General features: G+C 36.9%; 3 protein-coding genes across 3 annotated transcripts; 1 reads left to right on the top strand and 2 right to left on the bottom strand.

Moving 5' to 3' along the window:
- Positions 1-14,822: 14,822 nt before the first annotated feature.
- Positions 14,823-15,854, bottom strand: C8Q69DRAFT_442092 (hypothetical protein; the record flags this gene model as incomplete). The annotated part of the gene is made up of 4 exons (XM_028628811.1): positions 14,823-15,029; positions 15,101-15,409; positions 15,444-15,597; positions 15,658-15,854. 4 exons carry the CDS (start codon positions 15,852-15,854, stop codon positions 14,823-14,825), a joined length of 867 nt encoding a protein of 288 aa, XP_028487558.1.
- A 1,653-nt stretch (positions 15,855-17,507) lies between these two features.
- C8Q69DRAFT_504568 (hypothetical protein) lies at positions 17,508-18,686 on the bottom strand (the record flags this gene model as incomplete). Its single annotated transcript, XM_028632605.1, has 4 exons — positions 17,508-17,592; positions 17,647-17,841; positions 17,898-18,470; positions 18,532-18,686. 4 exons carry the CDS (start codon positions 18,684-18,686, stop codon positions 17,508-17,510), a joined length of 1,008 nt encoding a protein of 335 aa, XP_028487557.1.
- A 2,513-nt stretch (positions 18,687-21,199) lies between these two features.
- Positions 21,200-21,722, top strand: C8Q69DRAFT_442090 (hypothetical protein; the record flags this gene model as incomplete). Its single annotated transcript, XM_028628810.1, has 2 exons — positions 21,200-21,369; positions 21,584-21,722. The coding sequence occupies 2 exons, from the start codon at positions 21,200-21,202 to the stop codon at positions 21,720-21,722; spliced, it is 309 nt and encodes a 102-aa protein (XP_028487556.1).
- Between the last annotated feature and the right edge of the window lie 3,524 nt (positions 21,723-25,246).

Raw genomic sequence — 25,246 nt, 5'->3', positions numbered from 1 at the left:
GTTGATTTGCTTTTGAATTGCGGCTCTGTATTCTCGATTTAGATTGGAATTGAGACTGGAATCTTATCTTCCGGTACGTCAATGGCACGATACAAAGTGTAAAAGGGGCTTGGGGACCTACTTTTGCCGCGGAGATTGCTCTTTCAGGTTTGCTGACAAGGAGATAGAAGAGAAAGTGCAGACAGAAAAAGGAAGAGAACTTGATTCAAATGATGTCTCGAGGTAATGAGTTCAGCAAAGCAGGCCAGGTCATACTGTGAGGTTCGTGAGGTTAGTGAATTCGACCGGGCGTCCTCCAAGTACCTGCTCTGCAAGACGGGTTTTGGGGCTGGGAGCTCATCAATGGCAAATCGCCACTCCAATTGACCATATCAATGGGCCCAGCCACCTCTGATGAAGTTTAAAAAAGGGCTCTGGAGAACTGTCTTATGATTCTGACAGTGTCTTCATCTAGCGGACTGCTGTCATATTATGTCCGCGTACAATACGAAACAGATTTGTTGTGCTTATACTATTTCATCTCGGGAAATATCTTAGTTTTAATATCTATAGAGACCTGCAGGTCTGTTCAACTCAAATAGATAGATCTGGGCGTATCTTGCCAGAAAAGCGTGCGAATATAAAGCTATATCACTTTTACTAGCTGGGGGAACTCTATATACCACCATATGCTATACAATGCTGCTCTACTGCTATAGTTTCTCAGAGTGCAGATGTGTAGATTTCTCTCATGTATAACATATACTGTCTTCAGTGAAAAAATCTAAGTGCATCTGTAGACCCTTATTCACTGAAAGGAGGGTGGCTGGGTTATTGGGAGTGTATTGTTGTTATTCTGAAACAGGGGTCTGCAATAGTTACCTTTGTTCTTGCACTTTATGTGCTATCGCCGTGGGGATTTCTGCTATTATGCATCTTTCATTCAATACAATCTATTGGGGTTACATATGTTTGCAGACTCAACTGTATCTGTGTCTTACTACCCAGGTGCTGTTTACTTTAAATCTAAACCATTTTTCAAATCAATTGGAAAAGATTTCTCAGGCCATGACCGCGTCCCTTGTGGGATATCATAAACCAGCTCGATCCCACAAGTAGGAATAAAGATAATTCAAGCACTGTACTGGGATAGCAAGAGTATGGAAAACACGTGAGCAAATAGGAGACTGCATTTAAGAGCTCTAATAGGGCACAATAATTCAAGGACAATTAAATAATTCTTCCAGAGAGCACTTCTACGATTTAGATGATACGAAATAGACATGGTATATCCTCGACCTAGCTCGTCTTCCACCTCCGGCACTGCGTACTATCCTGTATCTCGATATTTTCTCGCTCAGTAGCTTTACACAGTCTTTCGATGTTCCGCTGACATGACACCGCAAACAGTTCGGCATGATTCGTATTGGGATTTTACATACTTCCATATGTACAATATTACTGCTTACGTGTACAATAAAAACGTCTCAGGTAAAGATAATAAAACTCTATAGGAACAATAACAGTAGATCCTATTTCGAGCCTCAGATCCGGTAGGCTGAGCTAGGTCAGTGAGACCTACATATTCTCTGGAAACAGAAACCAATTAGCCAATGGTAGTTAAATGAACACTGCAAGAGCTCCTATATAGTCAAGGGTAGATTAGAGAGGACACAGGCTTGGTTTGGTTTATGGGGATAATATTCCAATATAGGGTTTCAGATAATGGTAATAAACCTGACTGTCATTAATATACTTCGGACCAATTTCTAGATAGCTAGTAAATCCTACAGGAGAATAGACAATCAATAATTGTTGAATCCCGGACGATCAGCTACACAGGTTGCAACGCAAGGAAATAGTATGGTTATTTAAACGACACGACACTAAATCTAAGGATAGACTCTTCAAATGGCCTCTAGGATATCAGTTTGAATAATGTGAGCAGAAAACTTGCTAAACGAAATAGTGACAAGATGTAACTATGTCTCTGCATCAAAATCCCCCAACCTCCTATCCATAGATATGCGTCTGGTGTGCGAAGAGGGGACAAGGGTGTAGTGTATGTATGGCTTCGTCACGGAGCCGTACGGCTGGCGTTACAGTCTAGTATGGTTATATGGGTCGCGAGGTCGCGAGGTGGCGTCTCGCGAGGTGGCGAGGTTTTTGTTACCAGTAGATTACTAGTAAATTACTATTTTATATTAAAATTATACTAATATATACTAATAAAGATTAAAATCTAAAATTTTTAAATCTCGCGGGGTGGTAAGTACAGGTAAATCTTATCTTGCAGGGTGGTAAGATTGTAATTGCTGTATTTTATACTAAATATTATTAGTTTTATTAATAAAGTTTAATTACTATTAAAATAGCTTAGTTATAAATTACTATTATACCGCCCCGCGAGACTATATAAATAACTATTAGATCTATATTAAAATTAAGCAAATACAGGCTATTAATTTTAATTAATCTTAGTAAACTAGTCTATTAAAATATATTAATACAAAGTAGTTGCGGCTAGTATACTAGGCAATATCCGACTTATACTTTAGTAGTGGGCTATATCTAACTAGTATATTAGTGGCAGGCTATATATAACTAATATACTCATAGGCTATATCTAACTAATAGACTAGGCAATATTAAATTTATTCTAGTAGATGTTTATATTTCTAAATTAGGCTAGTATATTATTTATTTAGCCTATAAAAAAAAAATCATATTTAATTAATCCTTTTTAATTTCTTCCCTTTATTAACTATCTTCAGATAGGTAAGTCCTAATTAATCTTATTTTTAATCCCTAATAAAAGTGTCTAGATACACTAAGTTTATTATTATTCTAATTCTATCTTTTTTAAATCTTATATCCTCTAGTTTAAGCTTATAGGGAATAAGAAAGTAATAGTCAGATTTAGTAGTTGCGATTGCGACTAATAATTAGGCTTAAAAACTAATACTAGTTACTCTTATTTCTTACCACTTTTTATACATTTCTAGTTATATTAGTTATATTTAGTAAATACTAATTACTAATAGATGGCAATTAGTAGATTAGGTAAGTATAGTCTACTAACTAGTATAATAGTAACCTTTACCAATCTGATTAGTAATATTATTACCAATGCTAATAATAATACTACTAGCATTATTACTATTACTACTAATCCTATTAATATAATTAATTATACTGCTCCTACCAGCCCTACTGGCGGCAGTTATACTACTAATACTACTAGTTTAACTAGTAATTCTAACGCCTAGAAGGCTACCCTATCTAAGAGTAGTAAAATTATGTATATCTATTATATATTAGTATTTATTAGTAGTATTATTCTAATTAGTTATAGAAAGAAAAAAATTTGCAATTATATCTATTATAAGAAGAAGAAGTAGCTATATAAAGACAAGATTGTAAGTATTTATATCTAATCCTTATTAGTTATATTTAAGAATACTAATAGCTATTAAGAGATATTAAAGTATATAAAATACTATCTATATTGCGTCTATAAGCTGTATATATTAATTAGTTATATAATTGCCTAGTTAGTATTAGTACTAACTGGTCCTATTAAAGTAAATTAGTTAACTTAGAGTTTAGGTTCTATTATTTATAAATATATTAAGATATCTTATATTATAAGTATACTTATTTAGTTAATTCTCTATTAATATTAACTAGTAGTATTAATAGGGATTTAAATATATTAATCTCTTTAAGGGCCTAAGGATTTTAAATAGGGGAAAGGGTAAAGGCGATTAGTAAGTATAGTTACTAAAATATACTTTATAATACTAGTATCTAATAGTAGTAATAAACTTAAAGTGGCAAAAACTAATTCTGAAGGGGAGGACTTCTCTAATAACTCTACTAGATTAAAATCCCCTAAGATAACTATTAGATATATAATAGTTCTACTAGTATATATTATTTCCTTAGTTAGTATTGGTATTTATTAATATAACTAGTCTTTGTAAATTATATATAAATAAGAAGTATAAAGCCTGTAATAGGATTAATTACAGTTATTCCCAATAAATATTAATATTCTAAGATATATTAATTATTACTAACCTTATTAATAGCTACTACCTACCTTATAAGACTTGAAATAATCCTATTACTACTAATAAGAGTAGTACTATTAATATTACTAATGGGGCTAGCAGTGCTAAAGGTAAAAATAAAGGAAAAGTAAAGATATAAGTAACTAATTGTAATTGGGCAATAGGTTAGTGCTGCTTAGTATTAGTTAGTATTAGTTAGTGCTGGTTTCTTATAAAGGCAGTTAGATAGACTATAATAGATTAATATTAGTTCCTTTTAGTAGCTAGTAAATTTATTAGTATACTACTTAAAATATCTCTATTATTACTAGACCTAATTATCTAGTATATAGTCCTACCTAATATATAATTTTCCCTAAGGAATTAAAAACTTTAAAATATAAATATCTTAATAATTAGTAGAGTAAATAATTAGATATTTAAGTAGAGTATTCTAAATCTCTAAAAATAAGAATATATATAATTTTTATAGAATAATAATAATATTAAAATAATTAAATCTATTATTATATTTAATAATATTTAAATTTTTTTTATTTTAATTTTTAATAAATTAATATTTTTATAATTTTTAAATAAATAAAATATTTATAAATCTTTTTATAATTTTAATAAACTTATTTAATATTATTTTAAAATTATTTAATTCTTAATTCTTTTATTATTTAATTAAGTTTTTTAATAAAATTTTTAATTTATTTTTTTAGCTTAAATTTAAAGTAATTTTTAATATTTTTAACTTATAAAATAATTTATATATAAGAAAAAATATAAAATAATTATAAGAAAAACTTCTTTTTTTATCTTTAAACTTTAAAATATAATAATATTATATTTTATAATATTATTAATATTTTAAAATTTAAATATTAATATTATAATTTATTATAGTTTTTAAAATAATTTAAATATTATTATAATTAAATAAGAAAAATATATATTATATTATATTAAAAGTATTAATATTATAAATTAATATATAAAAATAACTTTTAAATTAATAATATTAAAAATTATTAATAAATAGTTTTATAAAATAATATTAAATATATTTATTAATTCTTAAATTAATAATATTTTTTATAAAGTCTATTATTAAGAATAATTAAAATATTTTTAAATTTTAAAAATAAATTCTATTTTTTATTAATAATTAAATTAAAAGTTATATATTTTAAATTAATAAATAAATTAAAGATTTTAATCTTATATTAATTATTATTAAAATAATTAATTTATTTTAATTAAATTCTTAAATAAACTTATTATAATAAAGGTTTAATTTAATATTTTAAAATTTTTTAAAAAAATAAATAAATTTTTCTAAATAATATAATATATTTAAATATAAATAATAAAACATAATTAGAATAAACTTAAAATAATATAATATTTAAATTTAACTTATTAAAACTATTTTTAGAAGAGATTTAATAGATGTAATTTATATTAACAATAATTCTTTAATATATTCCTTTGTAATTTAATTTAAAACGATTATTTAATATTCTTATTATTTGAATAATTATAATTAATTTCTTTTAAGTTTTTAATTTATAAAGAAGATTATAATTAATTATTATATAGATTTAATAAAGTTAAAATTTATATTATTTTTCTTTATTTTAAGTTTCAATATTATTATTTAAAAAATTAATTTTAATTTAATTTTAAGCTTACTTTTAATATTTTATTTATTATTTATTTTAATTATATAAAGTATAGAGATTTAGAATTTTTTGTTATTATTTAAAATCCTATATTTATAATTTTTTAATAATATATTATAATAATTTATAATAATTTAAAAATATAAATTTTCTAATATTTATTTTTAATCTATAATTATTTATAATATTATATAAATATCTTAAAATAATAGAATATCTCTAAATATTTAAAAAATGTATTAATAATTTCTTTTAATTAATATATTAATCTAATTAAAATTAATATTTTTTTTATTTTAATTATAAAAAGATATATAAATTTAAATATTAAAATATTATTATATCTAATAAAATAATTCTATTTTATATAAAGCTATTTAAAGATAAAACTAATAATTTTATTTTATTTAAATATTTAATAATTTAATTTATTTATTAATAAATATTTATATTTTAAATTTTTTAAAATTTTAGTAAAAGTTTAAATAAAATTATATATTAAATAACTAAGTTTAAAAATTATTTAAATATATTTAATTAATAAAATAAAATAAAAATAATTAATTTATTAAAGATTAAAATAAATAAATAATTTTTAAATATTATTATATATAATAATAGATTTAATTATTTTAATATTAATATTTTTTATAAAAATTATATATATTATATTTTTAAGGGTTTAGAATATCTTATTTAAATATTTAAATATTTAATCTACTAATTATAAAGATATTTATATTTTAAAATTTTAAATTCCTTAAGAAAAATTATATATTAGGTAGGACTATATATTAGATAATTAGGTCTAGTAGTTGTAATTCAGACTTAGAATTTAATACTATCTAGTTTTCTAGTAACTAGTAATCTAGTATAGTTTATACTAGTAGTTCTAGTTTAATAAACTAATTTTATAATATATCTCTTTTTAATAGACTAATATATTAGTATTAACTAATAATATTTAACTCACTAACATCTTCTAGTAATACTAAATGATAAAACTTAAAACCAAAACCTATTATCCTTACTTATATCTTATTATACTTCTTTTGAAGTTCTAATATCTAATAATTAATATTATCTTAGAGAGCAGTAAGCTCTTTATTAAATACTAAATTATTATTATTAATTATATTAATATTATTAATAGCAGCTAGTTTATTAGTATAAGCCATAATATTATTAGGTATCCTAGTATTTCTTAACTGACTACTAGTCTCTAAAGAGGGTAACCTCTTAAAGCTAGATATATTAATAGGTCTAGTAGTTCTAATTACTGTCAGTATTAGGTTCTTATTTACTGATTTTCTGGATCTTTTTTAGTTAAATATAGGCGATATAATAGGATCTATAGTTATAGCCTGCTAAGTTCGCTTTCTTTTACTAATAATACTATTAGAGTTAAATCTATCTAATATAGATTAAATAGCCTAAGTTACTATTAGAGAGTCTGGGCTATCTATAAGATTAATTGGGCTAGTAATACTAGATATAACTATACTTTATTAGTATTTTATATATAATAATAGTCTCTGTATAATTAACCATATAATAGGTTTTATTACTTACCAGTTAATATTAGCGGTATAGCTTATACTGGTTAATTCTGAATATACCTTAGAGGTATAGACAAATTTAAAGTAAGTCTTATATTAGTTTTAAGATACTAGTTAATTTTATGAACAGCTTAGTTATTAATATCTTATGCTCTATAGATCTAGTTAGTAATAGTTTTATCTAATAAGTTATATTACCTACTAGATAATAGCACTAAGTAATAAAATTTTAATATTAGTTAAGACTTAGTCCTAATAATATATTGCTTTAACTATATTTAAATTCCTCTAATAGGTATTAAATATAATTAAAGGCATCTAAGAGTAATTAGCATTTAGACCAGATAGGATCTAAAGAATCTCCTTATATTTAACCTATATTTAGATATCCTAATTATTATAATTATATAAAGTCTATAAGATTTAATTACAGTTGCTTTTAGTTATTTCTAAAACTAACTAATATATAAGCTGATATATATTAAAGCTCTAATATTTCCGATATATACCTTAAAAATAATAAATTAAATAAAATATAATAATATATATTATATACTCCTGCTAAGATCGGGTATTATCAATATTATATAAGTATTAACTAAGGCCTAGTAAATATTAGTACTATACTAGTATATATATTACTAAAACTGATTATTATAATACTTACTAGTAGCTTATTTATAACATATATTAGTAATTACTGTTTATATCCCGGAGCTATTAATATGTTATTAGTTAAATTAATAGCTGCTACTATTACTAATAACAGCTAAAAGAGAGAAAATCTTTTTAAATAGCTTTATATACATTATTATTAAGTCTTTATTTATAAAAACTTAAGTAAGGATAACTATTAAAGTAGTAAATAGGCTTAATTAATATTAAGTATACTTAATAATAATTAGTATATAGTAATATATACTATTACTAACTATTTCTAGCATAATTATAAAAATAACTTTGTTAAAGCTATTATTAGTGCATTTATAAGTTATATTGACTTAAAAAGAATATTATTTATTAAAAGCAATTAATTATTCTTAAGAAAAGCAAATAATATAAATATTTACCCTATTATTGTATATATTACAAATATATTTATAACTTTATAAATTTTAGGTTTTTATTAGGAATTGGAAGAGAACCGCTGTATTATAGGATATATTAATATCTACTAATATATATTAATAATTATAGCTTATACTTACTATTATAGCTCTCACTAAATAGATTCCTTAATAGTTTTTCTTTATATATTATTTAGCGTATAATATCCTAATTGTTCAAAGCTGGATAAATCTAAGAAAGCCTAATTATATTATTCTCTTTTAGGTATTATTAGAGATTACTATTCTATATAAATTAACCTAGTATTAATAGTTGTTAGTATATAGTGTATTTTATTAGTAATTATTAGGGGTTATTAATATATCTTAAAACATACTAATAATAAGCCCCTAAATATCGGTTTTTTAAATGATTTTAGTAATATCATTCTAGATATTATGGGGTACCTTTACTGTAGGAGGTAGTAGATATCAATAGGTTCTAAAACTAATAAATAGTATAAATAATACTTGCTAATAGTCTTTAGGTATAATATATAAAAATTGAATATTATATAGAACTGTTTGAATCGGATTAAATATACTATGATAAGCTAGTAATATAATAGTATTTAGTATTAGCAGTTATATCCAGTTAATTTTAGTAAGGATTAAAAATTTTTTTTATTATAATATTTACTGCAAGCTCGTATTAATTTAACTAAACTATAGATTTATGGGTTTATTATTGAAGTAATATTAGTAGAGATATTAGTATAACTAATAGTACTAGTAGGATTAGAATTACTAGCTTGCGAGTTATATAACTCATATAAGTAAGTGTAGTTAAAGTTTAGTATTCTTAAAAGATACTGGAAATAATGCTGTATACTATTAGATAGAAACTATTAGTTATACCTAAGCCAGTATAGATCTTAATAAGATTTATTATTAATATTAAGTCCTAGTAGTAATTATATTATTAATATATTAGATTATATTAATTAGAATTAATACTTATCTTTATGTGATTATATTTAAGTTTTAAGCCTCTATTATGGCAGGAATTAAGACATCTATAGTCTTATTAATAAATCCTAGAATTATAAAGTTAATTGCTAGTTTCTTTTAGTTATTACTAATCTATTTGGTTATTAGTAATATTTTCTTAGTTATATTAATTAAGTATTAGTTATAACTAAATACTTTTAGAAGCTTTAGTATAATTAAGAGTCTAAATATGTTCTGGTATATATAGATAATAACAAATACCAGAACATTGCTATTTCTTAACAATATATTTAGTATTATTAAGAAATAGTATATATATAGTTACTTTTGTTTTACTACTGCTAGTTATTCTTAAACCTTTACTATATTAAATCTAATATATATTAGTACTCTTATAACTGCTACTAATATAAATTAATATTTACCTAACTATAATAGTTATTAATTGTAGATTATATTAGATTATTAATATTTATATAATAAGCAATACCTTTAAAATAAATACTAGGGTATTCTAGTATTATCTGAGAATATTAAAGGTATTTAGCTTAACTAAAAATACTAAAAAGCAGTTTTATACCTAGTTTAACACTAGTTAATCTAGAAAAAAGTAATATCTCTAATAAACTATTAATAAAGATTAGATATAACTCCTCTAGATCTAATAATTAGTTACTAGATTCCCTACTAAATATATTAGTAATAAGTTGGTTATTAATCTAATATTATAATATAGTATTAGTAATATAAATATTATCATAATAAAGATTAGTATATAATAGTAATTAACATACTATATTCAAAAGATCTTTATTATTAGAGTCTTTATCCTAAGGCTCCCGCTTAAATTCATTTAATATCTCTAAGATATTAGGAGTTTTAATAAAATAAACTAAATAATCATTTTTTTAATTCTAATTAGAAATATTATTAGATTTTATAACTCCTAGGAGTCTTTAAGATAGATCTAAAGCCATAATAATCTTAATAAGACTATTAATAGCTAAAGAAAAGTAATATCTAAAAATAAAAAGGTTTTAAAAGTTTTTTTAATATATTTAAACTTTTTACTTGCTAAAATATTTATATTGTTTATATAAATCCTTAGCTTATTAAGCTTAGTATAGGAACTCTCCTATCAGGCCAATTATTTCCTGTGAGCTTACTATAGTAATTATTAGTCCTAACTACTAGATTATAGTAATAACTACTATATTTCAGTAAATTATAATATCTCTAAAAAATGATTAAGCTATATAAATATATTAGTTAATAGTTATATTAGTAATATTTAGTTTATATTAAAATAAATTAAAATAGAATATTTAATATATATATATATATAATTATAATTTTAAAAGTTTATAATTTATCTTAAATATTTCTAATTAGTTATTATGGTTAGTAACTAGTAATACCTAGTATATTCTAGGAGATATTACTTACTAACTCCCTTTTATCTTCTGCCTTTAATAATACTTAGTCTTTTGTATCTGTAGATTTTGAAATCTACCAGTATATATTAGTAGATCAGCTAAAATTAATAGCCTGTATTTGCTTAATTTTAATACAGATCTAACAGTTATTTACACAGTCTCGCGGGGCAGTATAATGATAATTTACAACTAAGCTGTTTTAATAGTAATTAAACTTTACTAATAAAACTAATAATATTTAGTATAAAATACAGCAATTACAATCTTACCACCCCGCAAGATAAGATTTACCTATACTTACCACCCCGCGAGATTTAAAAATTTTAGATTTTAATCTTTATTAATATATATTAGTATAATTTTAATATAAAATAGTAATTTACTAGTAATCTACTGGTAACAAAAACCTCGCCACCTCGCGAGACGCCGCCTCGCGACCTCGCGACCAACCCACCGGTCTAGTATGGGTAAAGAAAGCTAAACTGCATACGCCCAGCATACACAACGCGTACATGGGCAATACCAGGAGCACGATGATACTCTCAGAGAAGCGCATTGTTAGGATGAAAAACCCCCTGTCCAACGCGCAGTTTGTTTTGCGGTAGCGCGCATTTCCTGGTCTGGTTCCAGCCAACAGCTGGCGATACCACTGAGAACGAGCGGCCTGAGCGTCTCGCTAAGTGATCTAGGTGGGAATTGTGTTGCAGGAAAACCGCTTGGATCGCTTGTCAGGCCGTTTTTTGCCGGATTCTCGGACGGCGATCCTATTAGTTTCCAGCCCGTCGGGATCTGGAGTCGGCGAGATGGAAATCGTCGACTATTAATTATGATTATTGGGATTTCTCCCTGTGGCTTCTTGCGATAATAGTTTGCCTGCATGCATCCGCATACCCTAGATAGCTGGAAGAAGCGTGGGAGGTTACAATTGGCAGATGCCAGCTTGGTGATGAAGGGATCACTTCTTCGGGACGATTGGCAGTGCCAGCGTTTTGCTTGAGTCGCTCAAGTTGTGAACCTCGACCGTTCCAAAGCGGCGTGGCGGTTTTTCCCCCATGACTGGTCTCCGAAGCCTGTGCGTTGCGGTAATGAAACACCATCTCGGTACTGGAATGGGAAGATAACTAGTCCAGCAAGCGCCCATTTCGCTTAATTCTATCTCTGTTGATCCGTTAATCATCCACCACCTAGCGGTAGGGGCTGCTACCCCTCTCCGACAATCACGGCATTACTGTCGTCTTCTCTGCAGAATGGTAGGGAACAGGGCTTGATGGCGAAGGTGAAACAGAGCCCGATGTGGCGTTGCTTTCCTTATTGAATCCCGAGGTATGAAGAACCTGGGGAACATAGTCCTCGGGAAGGCATCATGCCCAGGACCGGCGTCTATACCGTACAGTTAGTTGAGTTTGAGCATGAAGGCAAACCCCGTTCGTACTCTACTTACACTAAGCAATTTTTCCTTCTACCTGCTGTCCAAAGTACGGTACATGGCTACGGTACATGGCAACAAATAGACTCGACTAGCTCCCACATGATCAGAGCAGATAATCATGGGGATTTACTCCGTACACCGCTTTTAAGCCGCGCATCTTAAGACCGGAGCAAATAACTAGTTCAAGCGTTCTTGCAACGAGAATCTGACTATAGGATGCATTCGACTATAGGATGCATTCGACAGGTCCTAGTTTGCCTTGTCAGCCTCGTGCCCCGGATGGCGAGTGCATTTCCAGCAAGGCTGCCTGGATCACGGAGGCAAGATGGCTGCCAGCTACGTGAAAAAGTACACCGTCCATAAATCGTGCCGTAGCCTTGAGATATCCCAATATTGAGATGGTGCCAAACGCTGAATGCACGAGACAAGTCATATACTCCAGATAATAATAAGGTTCTGACAAGTCAACCGGCCCCTCAACCAAGTACAACAGGTAACGCAGATTGCTGCCTTCCGGGAACCATGTCCTTGGGAAGACAACGGCAAGGTGGCGTGTATCACAGGTATCTAGACTATCCGTGACAGAAGTTAGAACTCTACCCACATCAATTAACTCAATGCCGTGATGGGTCCGCGGACAAGAGGTGGGCTGCGGTACGGTCCGCGGAGTGTGGAGATGACCAGTGGGTATCTTTGAAAGATCAATTGAATTGATAGAGAATACGAGAGAGCTATTAAGATGATAGAACAGAGACTCAAAGAGAAAAAAGCAATAGTTGCTCCTTGCTTGCTATCGAGGTTGTGCAGCTGAATCCAAATGCCGGTAGATACCCTCGTTCAGGGGTCTTGTGGTGAAGCAGAAAACAGGACCAAACAGTCAGCACAGGCTATTCCTCCTGAAGATTGTCATCTCAAAAGACTCTACTACCAGCTGTACTCGTCATCTGCACATACCTCTGTTCCGAAGGATATTTCTCATATAATAAAGGCAGTAGCTAGTTACAGGGCGGATTATGCTAGTACAGTATATGCGGAGTAATTTGCACCCAACACGCCACTAGTTAAGTTATTTAACTATCCCCCTTACATCACATAGCCGGGCTCTGACAGCTGCTGACAGGGAGGCTATTGCCAAACTACATCTACGGAGTACGGAGTACGGAGTACGTACTATCTACGGCAAATGTTCGAGAAAATCGGCGCATGTCGCGCCAAAACCTTACATCCATCTTGGCCCGTGAGCTCTTGACGGTTTTAAGATCACCCTTTTAAACACCAGGATCGTCTGTCACTCGGGTAACTAATACGTATGGCTGCATCAAATCCCGATGGTCTGGCCACCGGCTGTTGGGCCTGCTGGTCTCGACTCCAGACTCCCTATGTATTTCAGACTATCAGGTAGATACGCTGGAAGAACAACGCGAATCCGTGGAGAAGCAAGAGATATTCTTCCCTACTGAGGTCTTGCTGTGGTAGATCGGGGCATCTACAAGTTCCAAAGCAGGTTCCAAAGCTTCGCATCGTTCAGTCGAACTACGGAGTACATAGCGCTTGGAACCGCGGCAGCCAGGGGACCCTATTTCCCCGGATCCTAGGGAATCACTACTGAACTCGGCATTATTCAACTGAGCTTTCCGCAGCTCTCTCTGGAATTGATCTTCTTTGACGAAGTATCATCAGCAAGACTGCAGAATTTTTACGATCTGCACACATAGTCTGAACCTAGAAGACGATGCATTGCTCATATATTATTGACTGCTATCTTTGAATATGTTACTGTGTAAGTACTTTCGTTGTCACGCTTATTATCTAGAGCAAAATGCAGATTTTCTGCTGTGGCTTCGGGAATGTGTGGCGGAATGTTGTGAGACAACGACTACATAGCTTACGCAGCAGAGTTATACCATAACTACGGCATTCTGTGCCCTATCTATCTACCCCGTTCCCTACTGGGCGGACCTGAATTTGATCGTGGCGCTGCCAAAACTAATCGTCTACGTAGTATTATTATTTGCCATCACATGGATACCACGCGAAAGGGGCAACGGGAAGAGAGCCAAAGTGGAGAAAGGCCAAGGCAAGGGACTTGTGATCATCAAATTAATCGGCCACTATCGACTTCTTGACAGGTGACAGCGACAAGGTTCTTCAACGGCGCCCCGTTGGTAACCGTTATATGACAGGCCCAGGGGGAGATCCTGACGAATCTCATCTGAGACGCAGATGGACAGGGCTTCTATTATTATAAATGCGAATTCCAAGGACGGGGCACAGGTCCACAATAATAATACTACCCGGAGGAGTTGTCCCCATCTGAATTAACTATTTCGGTTCGACTCCGCACAGACTTCTAGGCCCTTGAAAAAATAGAGTAGAGTACTTTCTGGTTTGGGTAAGTATATCAGCCACTGGTCCCGACTAGGTGTCACTCCTTACTCGTGGTGGTTTCTTCAGGCCTCTCGGGCGTATCTACATTATTTTGTCTGCAACAAACCACAACTTTGGCGGCTTTCGCGCTCTACATTCGGAGTATTCTTACATGTACAGTACTACACAATAAACTTCTCGCACACGGGATACTTATGCATACCTAGGTATTTTTCGAAATTTTGTTTTTCATTCTTCTCGCCCTACATTACCTTGTGGGGTGAGGCCCATTCGACGCAGAGAGGCTCTTGCCTGGTATCGAAGCTCGCTGAGCTCCAAGGGTAGGATCTGCGCGGCATTTTGCCCAGGGGGGAGGGAAGATCCGAAGATTTGGCCACGAGTGAGGCGGATCTGCTGCGCATCGGCGATGCTTGGCGGCGGCTCTGGGAAAATTATCTATGATTATAACTAATGTTAGCTGGATGTACATACTTACAAAGATAGACATAAGATTTGAATATAGTTACCTGTTGTTGAAGGCAGCGCACAGCACCTTGGGAGTCGAGGTCAAATACAGCAATGTCTCCAGCTACTTCGTTGGAACTGTTCTTTACCCATTTGATAACAATCACGACATTGACACGTCCGCCGATCAGCCACAAGTCACGATCTCTCTGAAGCTGTGCCCGACTCTCGCTCCAACCACTTTCAACGACAACCGTGGGCATATCGAGTGAGAGTGGTATGATATGCGCATCGGGCTCCTTGCGTGACGAGGTGTACTGGCCAAGAAAGCCAGTGAATCCTATTAACTTTAGGTTAGGCCGGTCGATAGACTGGATTTGATGGAAATCACCTACTCGTACATACATGGATAGAGATCGATCGAAATTCAGGCGTCGTAAGAAGGCCGTTGGCCCGAAGTTCCCCAAACGAGAAAGAGAGCCAAGGGATATGGCACTCATGTATATCTGAGACCATGGTCACCAGGCGCAAGGTCTTGGTACAGGCGTCAAACGTGAATCTAACAGAGTTCAGAGCATGGTCAACTTAAGCCTGTTTATTTGCCAATTGAAGTCCTTACCTAATGTTCCGGTTCTCCAATGTACGATCAAGCTTTTGCCCAATCCGTTCAGCGACGGCAATGTCCACCAGCTCCCACTCCAACGACTGCTCTCCCTCTCCCTGGCTGAGCTCACGGTGCAGTTTGTTTAAGATCTCATGATGTGAGATCGGATGATTGGCTGAGCGCAGGGGATTACCATTCGGAACCACAGACATGGTCGAAATGAAGGAAGCAAAAGTGAGGACGGAATGCTGACCAAAACGAAGAGGGCAACCGCAGAGACTGTGGATGCTCCTTGGAGTTGTCAACGGTTTCTGACAGGGACGCAGTGATGGGTTTTTACGAGCTTTTGATGCAACGGCCAAGCAACGATGACTTTGATGGTAACAGCACGAAATCATGCAACGATAGTGCTTTTTCGATGGCAACGACGAATCAAACGACGACTCTTGATGGCAAATGACACGAAAACGATGCAGTGATAGGAGGGATGATGGAAAGTGATGAGAACCCACGAATCTGAAAACGACAAGACGAAGATTTGAAGCCCTTTGCTAACAGGAATGATGGTTTATCATGGTCTTACTTGTTGGAGGATTCCCGAATTGATGGTGAACATGATACAATTTTGACAGGGACGCAAGGTCCTGATGGGAATCTGGAGGGGAAGAAGCTGTAGGTAAATACGTAATTCACCCCGAATGGATCGGTGCCGTATTGCATACAAATCAGCTAGATTAGCAGCGCAATTTCTCAACCATATAGCAAATGAAAAGGACTAGTCCTTAGTATTTATAATATACTAACATATGATCAATACAGATTTAACGGATTGATTCGAAAAATCTATAATTCCTTGGACAATATGAAATGCTATTGTAATTTTCGTGTTTCATTTTTTATCTAGAACCAAATTCGAAATAATATCTTTAAAAATGAAGATATATACTCTATAAGGTATATGCTTATATATTCAAAAGATTAATCCTCTTTATTTGTTGTGTGGTTGAGATATTGCGCTGCTAATCTGGCTGATTTGTATGCAATACGGCGCTGATCCAGTCGGGGGTTTGAGCCACTCGGGGGTGAATTACGTGACTACACAAGGGTAGCTGACTAAACGCCCGCTTTTGGCATCCTACACCTCATTGCTCCTCTGCCATAGCAAGATCGTTTCAGTTTCTTCTACTCGTATTGATTATAATTTGCTACTACTGGGAACAAGGTCGGTTAATCGGGACACGGACCTCTGTGGAACGGGAAGAGGGAAATAATGTAATCAGGTAGGTGAAATGGCACGAAGGCAAGGGCAGACAGACAGATCGTGCTACGTCATTCGTGTTCGTGCAGATTTAGAATTGACTCTGTCAAGGCGTATATTGTGGTTGCTATCGATATGCAAGGCGCATCGTCTGTACTGATAGTGTGTTGAATGAAGGACGGGGGAGGCAGTGTAAAGAAAGCGATGAGGGATATCATTATGGGAATTGCAGGAAGCAAAGTCGAATCATTTTCCTGCCAAGTATAGGTATCAATCGCAATAAAGTGAAAGCAGCGAGAGAAGAGCACACAGAGCAGTAAAAGATATCACACGCTAACCAAAGCCATATGGATGGATGACTTTGGCATCAAAACCCAGGCAGTGATAAGGGGGTGTTGACGCAGCAGAATGCTACTAGAGTTGTGGTTCATCTTTGCCTTGGGAGGACCCAAGGTTGTTTCGCTCGTCATCGTAAGAATCGTTAACAGGAGAGTCTTGGTTGAGAAAGGATTGTAAAGCACTGGAACGCGCCAGGAGATGTGCGAATGATTGCCAATGATCGGTATCTAAGCTCGACATCTACCAACAAAACCATCCGGATATCTTGTCAAGTCTTGAGACTCAGTTGCGCTAGCCTCTCTTCGACACGCCTCACCACTTCAGGGTCTGGTTCCGGTTTAATTTTCTTCGGCCTGTGTAATCAGTTAGAATGGACGTGTGGTATATGCGGATGGGGCTTAACATACGGTTCCCTTATAGTGTCGGGTCCTTTCTCATTGCCACAGTTCAAACAAACACTTTGGCCATGCTGGTATACTGTCGAACATTTGCCGCAGTGCCATTTAACCCTGCGTCTGGGTTTCTTCCAAACGCGTGGCTGTGGTTCGAACGGAGGTTCCGCGTCACCCGGATATCCGTCTGGGTATTTCTTAAGTTTAGGCCTAGTATAAAGTCAGTAACAGTGCTCGACATAAAAAACTCTTCTTTAAGCACATACGGATCGCGAGGACACTTCTTGCAACGAATATGCTTGCACTGGGTACACTCCGTTGCTCCTCCAATGAAGAGATTGTTGCACCTGTGACAGTAACGGCGGACCCTCTGCTTGATCGGTTTGCGGACCAGATCCTGACCACCGGTGCGGGAGGGAATCGTAAGCACAGGCAGCTTGGTCTTCTGCTGCTTCGGACGAGCCTCCTGTTTCGCTGCAGCGGCGGCTGCGACCTTCGTCTTCGCCTCCTTCTGCTCCTTCTGTTCTTTGGACTTGGCGGGAGGATAACGAGCGCACTTCTTGCAGCGCACATGCTGGCAGTTGACACAGACCTTGTCGGGGCCAAAAGTGGTCTGGCAGCGGTGACAGGTGCGACGAACCCTCATGCGAATCGGTTTCTCGACGCGTTCGACGTTCAAGTTGCGAGACGATATCCACTCTTCGGGCTCCAGGGTGAGTCCATACTTGGCGAACAGAGCGCGCGCCTTCTCCTGTTGCATGGAGCTCCAATGGCCCGGCGCAGTAGTCTTCTCAGCAGGAGTCGTATTCTTCTGCTGGGCGGGGGCAGCTGTCTTGGCACTGTTCGACAGGTTAGTATAGACATTCCTCAGACGATACACGATTTCGCATTGCTTCTTACGCTGCAGACTTGCTCGATTCGCCTCCGAGGACTTCGCCGATACTGGAAACAGAGGCCCGCTTCGAGCTGGAGCCTCTGCGCAGCACCGTTCTCATCCTCTGGATGTACTTGGAGAGGCCCTCGGGCTTCTCCTCACTGGGACGAGGACTCGACATGGTCGCGATAGGGGGTTTCTCTTTTTTGGATTTGCTCAGTTAAGATAAATCGGATAAATGTCACAACCATCAGATGGCTATCGTAGAAGGATGCACGCTGGTTCGTGAGTATCGACGGTGCAGATAAATATTTGCTATAGACGTTTCCCGTCGGTGATCGTCCGTCGTCCGAAGTCGACCCAATTTCACCCACAGTTGATTTGACTGCCCGACCAAGAGTCACTGAAGAACCTCCTATTTAAACCGCCCGACCAGACGGCTCTGGATGCTGCACGAGTGACGAACGACAGGAAGCGGTGAGAATGCGTTCTGGATGGTGCATTGAAAAAGCCCCCAAGACCAAGTCCCTGGGACTCCCAGGCGGATGGCGAACCACGCGGGCGGGCGAGGCGATTATTATGTATGGTGAATGGACGCTCCGGGGCACAGGATCTGTGTGGGACAGCAGGGACACGGCTCACTGGGCCCGGGGGGAACCAGCGGGCAGTGGGCTGGATGGGTTGATAATACAAATTAGTATTGTATTATTAAATGTCGACGCGGATTATTGACAAGATGGACGATGAGGAAAAGAAGAAAAGAGAATCGGTTTTTTTCTCCTTTCTCTTTGCTGCTGCAGTTTTCTCAGTCTCGCCCAGCACTGCGTGGAGGAATAATACGGATGCGACGCGCGATACGAGGCAGGCAAAAGAGGGAATTCGACGAGACAGGACGGGTGCGTCCGAATAATAATAATAATACTACTGCTACACTCCAGCCGGGACTTCAGATGGGGAGTTTAACCGATAACTAGTTACCTGAACGCTGCTCCTGCTTGGCTGGACTGCATCTACGCTGAAGCCACCTACCCAGTCCGGCTACCGTCACGGAACGAACACCTGTCTGCAGACCACCGACCAGAGCGCGATGCTTCTCTAGCGGAGGTCTGAGAGCCACAGCCGAGGGGAACGAACGCGGGCCCACCTGGTGGAGAGAGGAAAGAGACTGATAAACTAGTTAATTAGTTAACTAGTTGGAGGCCAGAGGGCGAAGAGACAGACAGACAGACACAACCCGGTTGCGACGGCTACTCCGGACTGGGTATAAGGTGATACTACTAAGCATGATTCTCTCGGGCCATCAACCGCCATTATTATTCGACTCCCGCTGGGTTCTTCACTAACGCTGTCGCAGTTCAAGGATCCTCCGCAGGGGCGTTGTCTTAATGGACCCTCCTTTCCAACGGCGTTGAGACCATGACGATGATGATATATCCCATCTCTCCCTGCCATTCTTTTCGGTCGGTTCAGGAGTCGTCTGTCCCAGAGGGGGAAATACTCGCACTGGAGGAAGAGAGAAGATCAAGGGTTTCCCGTAGATCGAGCGGGTGGCAGCATCAGTTGTCCCGACAAAGAACAGTGCATGCAGCAGCCTTGAACCACATCATGGTACCAAGCAGTGAGGGATCTGTCTCGTCCGTCGACGCCGTATTATTATGTCTTTTCTGTACATCGCAGCGTGCATCCAAAGGCAGCCTCGCAGCACGCAAAGATACTTTAGCAACACGCCCTTAAAGTTGGACCATGGCGCGGGAACGGGAAGCCGGAGAGTATCCGCACCTAGCCTACACGAGTCATTCTGGTACGACTGAGAGAGACTACACGATTCAATGCTCTACCGGTTAGAATTTAGATAGATGTAGTGTACGCTCGACGTGGAGCGGCAATTATGATTGAGCCATCTCCCCGTTCTCTGGTTTCTCCACTGGATGCTCTGGAGTCCGTCCGTGAACAATTTAAATAATAATAACTGGTTTCATGGTCCCTGACGCGCGGGAGTACCGTCCGGAGGGATCACCCCGTATAGGCCCCGTACCCGTCCGAAACACCCCACTGCGCCGTATCCGTAAGTTATTTTCGTTTCCGCTAATTGTCTTGTTCCTTTCATGGCATCAATCAATAATACAGCAGTCAGTACTAGCTAGCAGCACGGCTTCTGATCATTAGTACTGGTACCCGAGCCTAAAGGGTTGCTAAAAAACCTGTCAACACTGACAGTCACAGTCCTCTTAACTGACTATCTAATAGTGTTGACAGCCGGTGAAAATTTATGGACAATGATGACCCTTATCGATTTAGAAGCCAACTACCCGAAGACCCAGCCACCACGGGCAAAAAGAATCACATATACACTGATACAGACACCCACAGATTGATGACGACTACGGAGTACCATTACTGCTTCTATAGGGCCATGTCTTGGAAACAATAATTCCAGGATTTGGTCCCAGCGGTGATCGTCTTGTCCTTGCCGCTAGCAGAGCCCCAGCACCATCAGGTTCGCTCCAGGCGGCACAGTGATGAAAACTATTATCGCATCTCCAGGATGATCGCATGACGGGAAGCGGAGATCTTCTTCAACTCGACGATAGCCATGCTTCTCAGCTACATCTCGACGGTTCCAGAAGCTATTTACGTTTATAGTATGTATACACTAGATGCGAATATGTGTGATGATAACCCAGTCTAGCCAGCATGACGGTCGTGCTACATTACACAGCAGATCTCGCTCCAGAAGTCCAAGACAGCGCATTCTCTTGGAATGGGCTACAGGCCGTGTCTTACGTCTTCATCGGAGAATTCTCCCTCTGGTATCAGAATTGGGTGACTATCTCTGCTGTGATTGGGTCCAGCTACTATGTTAGGTACATGCTGGTTTGCAGCGGATATGCTGGCTATCGCGTTCGCCAATCAGTCGGACAATCTCATTATTCAGCATCTTCTAAAAGATGCAGTACGCCGCGTTCGTTCATGAGTATTGTCCTACTATTTTGTGATAATGCTACATAAGTACAAGGCGTCCGCCTTACTTTTGTATAACTAACCGGTTGCTGACGGGCAATGCATCATAATCAGCAGCATCATCGAGGCAACCTTCCTCAAATACGGGATCAATAATCATGCCTACGCAAAGTACTGTGCAAAGGCCGATGGAACCATCAGGAGACGAAATCCATACCGCGGTGAACGAACACACTACGGCAGCACCCGTAGTTAGGCAGCGTTCTAGAGCTAGTCTCTGCTTCGCACTCGACAGCTTTGCAGCGCTTAAACAGTCTAGATTGTGATGAGGCAGTACGTGGATCCTGTGTTCGCTAGAAGTTACCAACTCCAACTCCAATTTCTTCCCTTGCATAGAAACGAGAACATGTCCATGTCCATGTCCATAGCCATAGCCATAGCACACGCTCGCCTCCCGTTGGAAGGCCGCAGCACGTCGCCACCAAAAACAACATTCTAGACGAGAAGGACAATATAGTACTAACAGCCGAGAGAGGTACCCCGCCCGGTCAACATCAAAATCAACGAAACCTGGTAACTTATCCCATCTAGAATACAAACTTATGCTCCCCCATGCACCCTAGAACCCAGATCTTGTTCTCTACACTACTACATACGGGACGTCCGATCCGGCTGCACACTAGACCCTAAAGCGCCCCCCATCCCCGCATTCATCTCCTTTCACGTCCTCGCGCATGTCTGCGCCGCTCTTGCGACGCTGCTAGATCACCTATAATTCCGACCAAGACAACGTGCTGATTTGATTAGGGCACAGCTAAGCCGAACCGAGGTCGGAAAGAAAAGATAGGGGAAAAAGAAGAAAAAAAAAAGAAAAAAAGAAAAAGCCGAAGTTCACTCAGTCTCAAGGAGATCAACATCCGAAAAGCCGTTAAAGCCGTTGAAAGCCTATTTCCTAGCCTCTTTTTTTTCTGCGAAACGAGAAGTTCTCGAGGCCCTATCAGATACCTCGTAGTGGTGAAAGCCCCCTCCTCCCAGTTCTCCCTTGTTCCTTGTCACGGGCGGGAACTGGCATGTTCGTTCCCCGTGTGATTGGGTTTGGTTAAGATATCGTCCCTGCATTAACTATCCAAAAGGGAAAGGTTATCGTGTTGGGTGGTCTATCTATCTAGAGGAAATAGAGTAACTATTCGTAGGTGATGGGTGACGATGACTGATGACAGAAAGCGGGACAAATCCGTTGACTTGGAAAGAAAAAAGTTGGCTATGCCATTGGATCCATCACGTTTCCCTACCCCCCGGGGGACCCCGATTTATTGATCGTTATGGATATTTCTCCGAGAAACGGCTTGCCTGCGCCACTTTTTTTTTTCCCTGCTATTCTTCTCTATGGTATGTGATGCGTCGTATGAGGTTGGCTTGGCATTCATCATTCGATAACGATAAACGGTCTACTATTTCCCCCTCACGTTAAGGATTTGGAAAGCTCTGGAGCAGCGAGTGTGAGCGTTCATTCAATTGTGTAAAATAAGAAAGAAAGATACGGCAAGTGTAGTGATGATCTGATGATATCTTGTCGAATCCTAGGATCACGGAAGCAGGTTTGGAAGCTGATCAATTGAGGGGGAAATAATCTGGATTGCTTGACTACTAGGAGAATACCGAAATCTATCGTCTAAGTATCTGATTTGCAGTTCAATAGTAGTTTATTCTGCAGTCAGAAAAAAGTCGTACGTTTGTATGTGAACTGATCTAGTCCGAGCTTAACCGGGAGCTAGGTCAATATATATTACGATGCATGAGAATCTATAAGCCTTCCAAATTCAAATTGCAAGGTAATTAAACTCTCCGAACGCCATCCCTGATATAAAAAAAGAAGATTAGAGACGGCTCGTCCTTCCTTGTCATCCATTCACCAGAAAAATAAAGAGGGATTTCCAAAGCCAAAACGCCCTATTGGCATGCCGTCATATCATAGAACAGACTTGCTACACCGGATATAGCAAGCCATACTTACGTCTCCATTCGTCGCAAGAGCAAAGGTAACAATTTTTTGTTGTTGATGAGAACCAACGCTTCGCCACTTATCCCTGGATGGACAACAGCAACATATGTGAGCATGGCCGATGGGACTAGAGTCAATGATGCTGCTACCATCACGGTCCCGGCTGGGGGCTGGACAATCTACCGTTGCAGAGAGACGGCATATCCAAAAACTATGAGACCAGTCGGGCCGACGAAGAACAGGAATAGAAGGGCAGGAAGATGGTGTTCGGGTTTGTGAACGTCTTCATTCCGCTTACGCATCTATTTAGCGCGAAAGCCAGCCAGTCCGTTACTGGGCCAGCAATTGACCGGGAAATGACGACTCCGATAGAACTGCTCGGTGAGGACAATCTCAGATCGACTGAAGTGAATTTGTAAGGGAGGGCTGAAGAGCGTTGGCGACAATGTTGAGATTGTAACAATCCAGAGAGAGAAGTCAGTACCTACTCTCTTCCTTCGCTCTGAGCAACTGAATAAGTATAGTTCAACTGATACATACCCTGCAAGAACAATTTCACATGAAGCTGCTGCCAGGACCGCAGTAGGAATGAAAACGATTGGAAGTGGCAGGGCAAAGAGATTATCCATACCAGATTCGCCAGCTCCATCGACAGCACAGACCAACAATCAATCCGCTCAATTGCGAACTTGAGAGCTGGAAATCAGCTCCTAGTTCGGGAAAAGCCATCGATCGGACTATCGAGCGGTTAACTATTGTCTATTGTGAGATGGGGACATGAGTACTTAAGGAATGGGACCACCTCGGAGACAGAACTCCGGTTTCCACTTACGGAGTACATGTTTCGAATATGGACGTATCTACAGGTTAACTTTAAATAAAGCAGCGAACTTGATCCTGCTATGGACTCGGAGAAACCGATGCTAGTCGCCAAAACATTATGTTTCTGAAACCGTCAATACGGTTTCTTCCGTACCTTCGGGTCAACCGTTGCCATTGTGTCTGCAGGCAATACTGACTCTAGGTCGCATTATTCTTTTGCGACGAGGCTGACAAATGAACGGACTTCCTTTTGCCAGCGACATTTCTCTGTTTTACGACTGACCTCGGGTCGATGGAGCATTCAGGGAGGACGACTATTGACAGACCCCGGTTACACAGAGACAGCATAACGCGCAAAAAGGGGCTCCATAGCCTTTCGGGGTATCCGAGGTACCAGTGCACGACATATACACATGAAAAGATCGTCGCCTTTGACGATTTCACATACACCTACTAATGCAAATATATCGGCAATGTGGGACAACTAGAGAGCAGGAATGCAAACGCGTGTTCGACTACAATTAGAGTCGAATTTGCGAAGGAGTAGTTACTAAACACTGATAAACACTGATAACTAATGTTCATCTTGAGAGATCAAACAAGAAGTCGGATATTCCGGAGTGAACCTACCCACACGTTGTGGATTGATCTACGATACCTTAGATTATACAAAAATCTAACTGAAACAATGATTTAGATAAAAAGAATACATGCGGACTCGACTCCTGAGCTCGTCTCCTGGCTGTCCGTGTAGGCATCAAAAAAAAAAAAAAAAAAGCTCGTGAAACGTGGGTATCGCTGGGGTGCGTACATATATTTATCAACTCCTTCGTTATAGTTATTACACAAAGACAAGGAGTGTGATCCCGGGTATTGAACGATCACCCATTGCCTAAGATTCTAATAATAACATCTAGATTTCCTGGGATGTCATGGAATTGATAAATCAACCAGGT

The sequence above is a fragment of the Paecilomyces variotii genome (assembly GCF_004022145.1).
Source record: "Paecilomyces variotii strain CBS 101075 chromosome Unknown C8Q69scaffold_2, whole genome shotgun sequence".
Taxonomy (NCBI): Eukaryota; Fungi; Ascomycota; class Eurotiomycetes; order Eurotiales; family Thermoascaceae; genus Paecilomyces; species Paecilomyces variotii.
The sequence above is the reverse complement of the archived record's forward strand: the minus strand, read 5'-3'. Positions and strand labels throughout refer to the sequence as shown.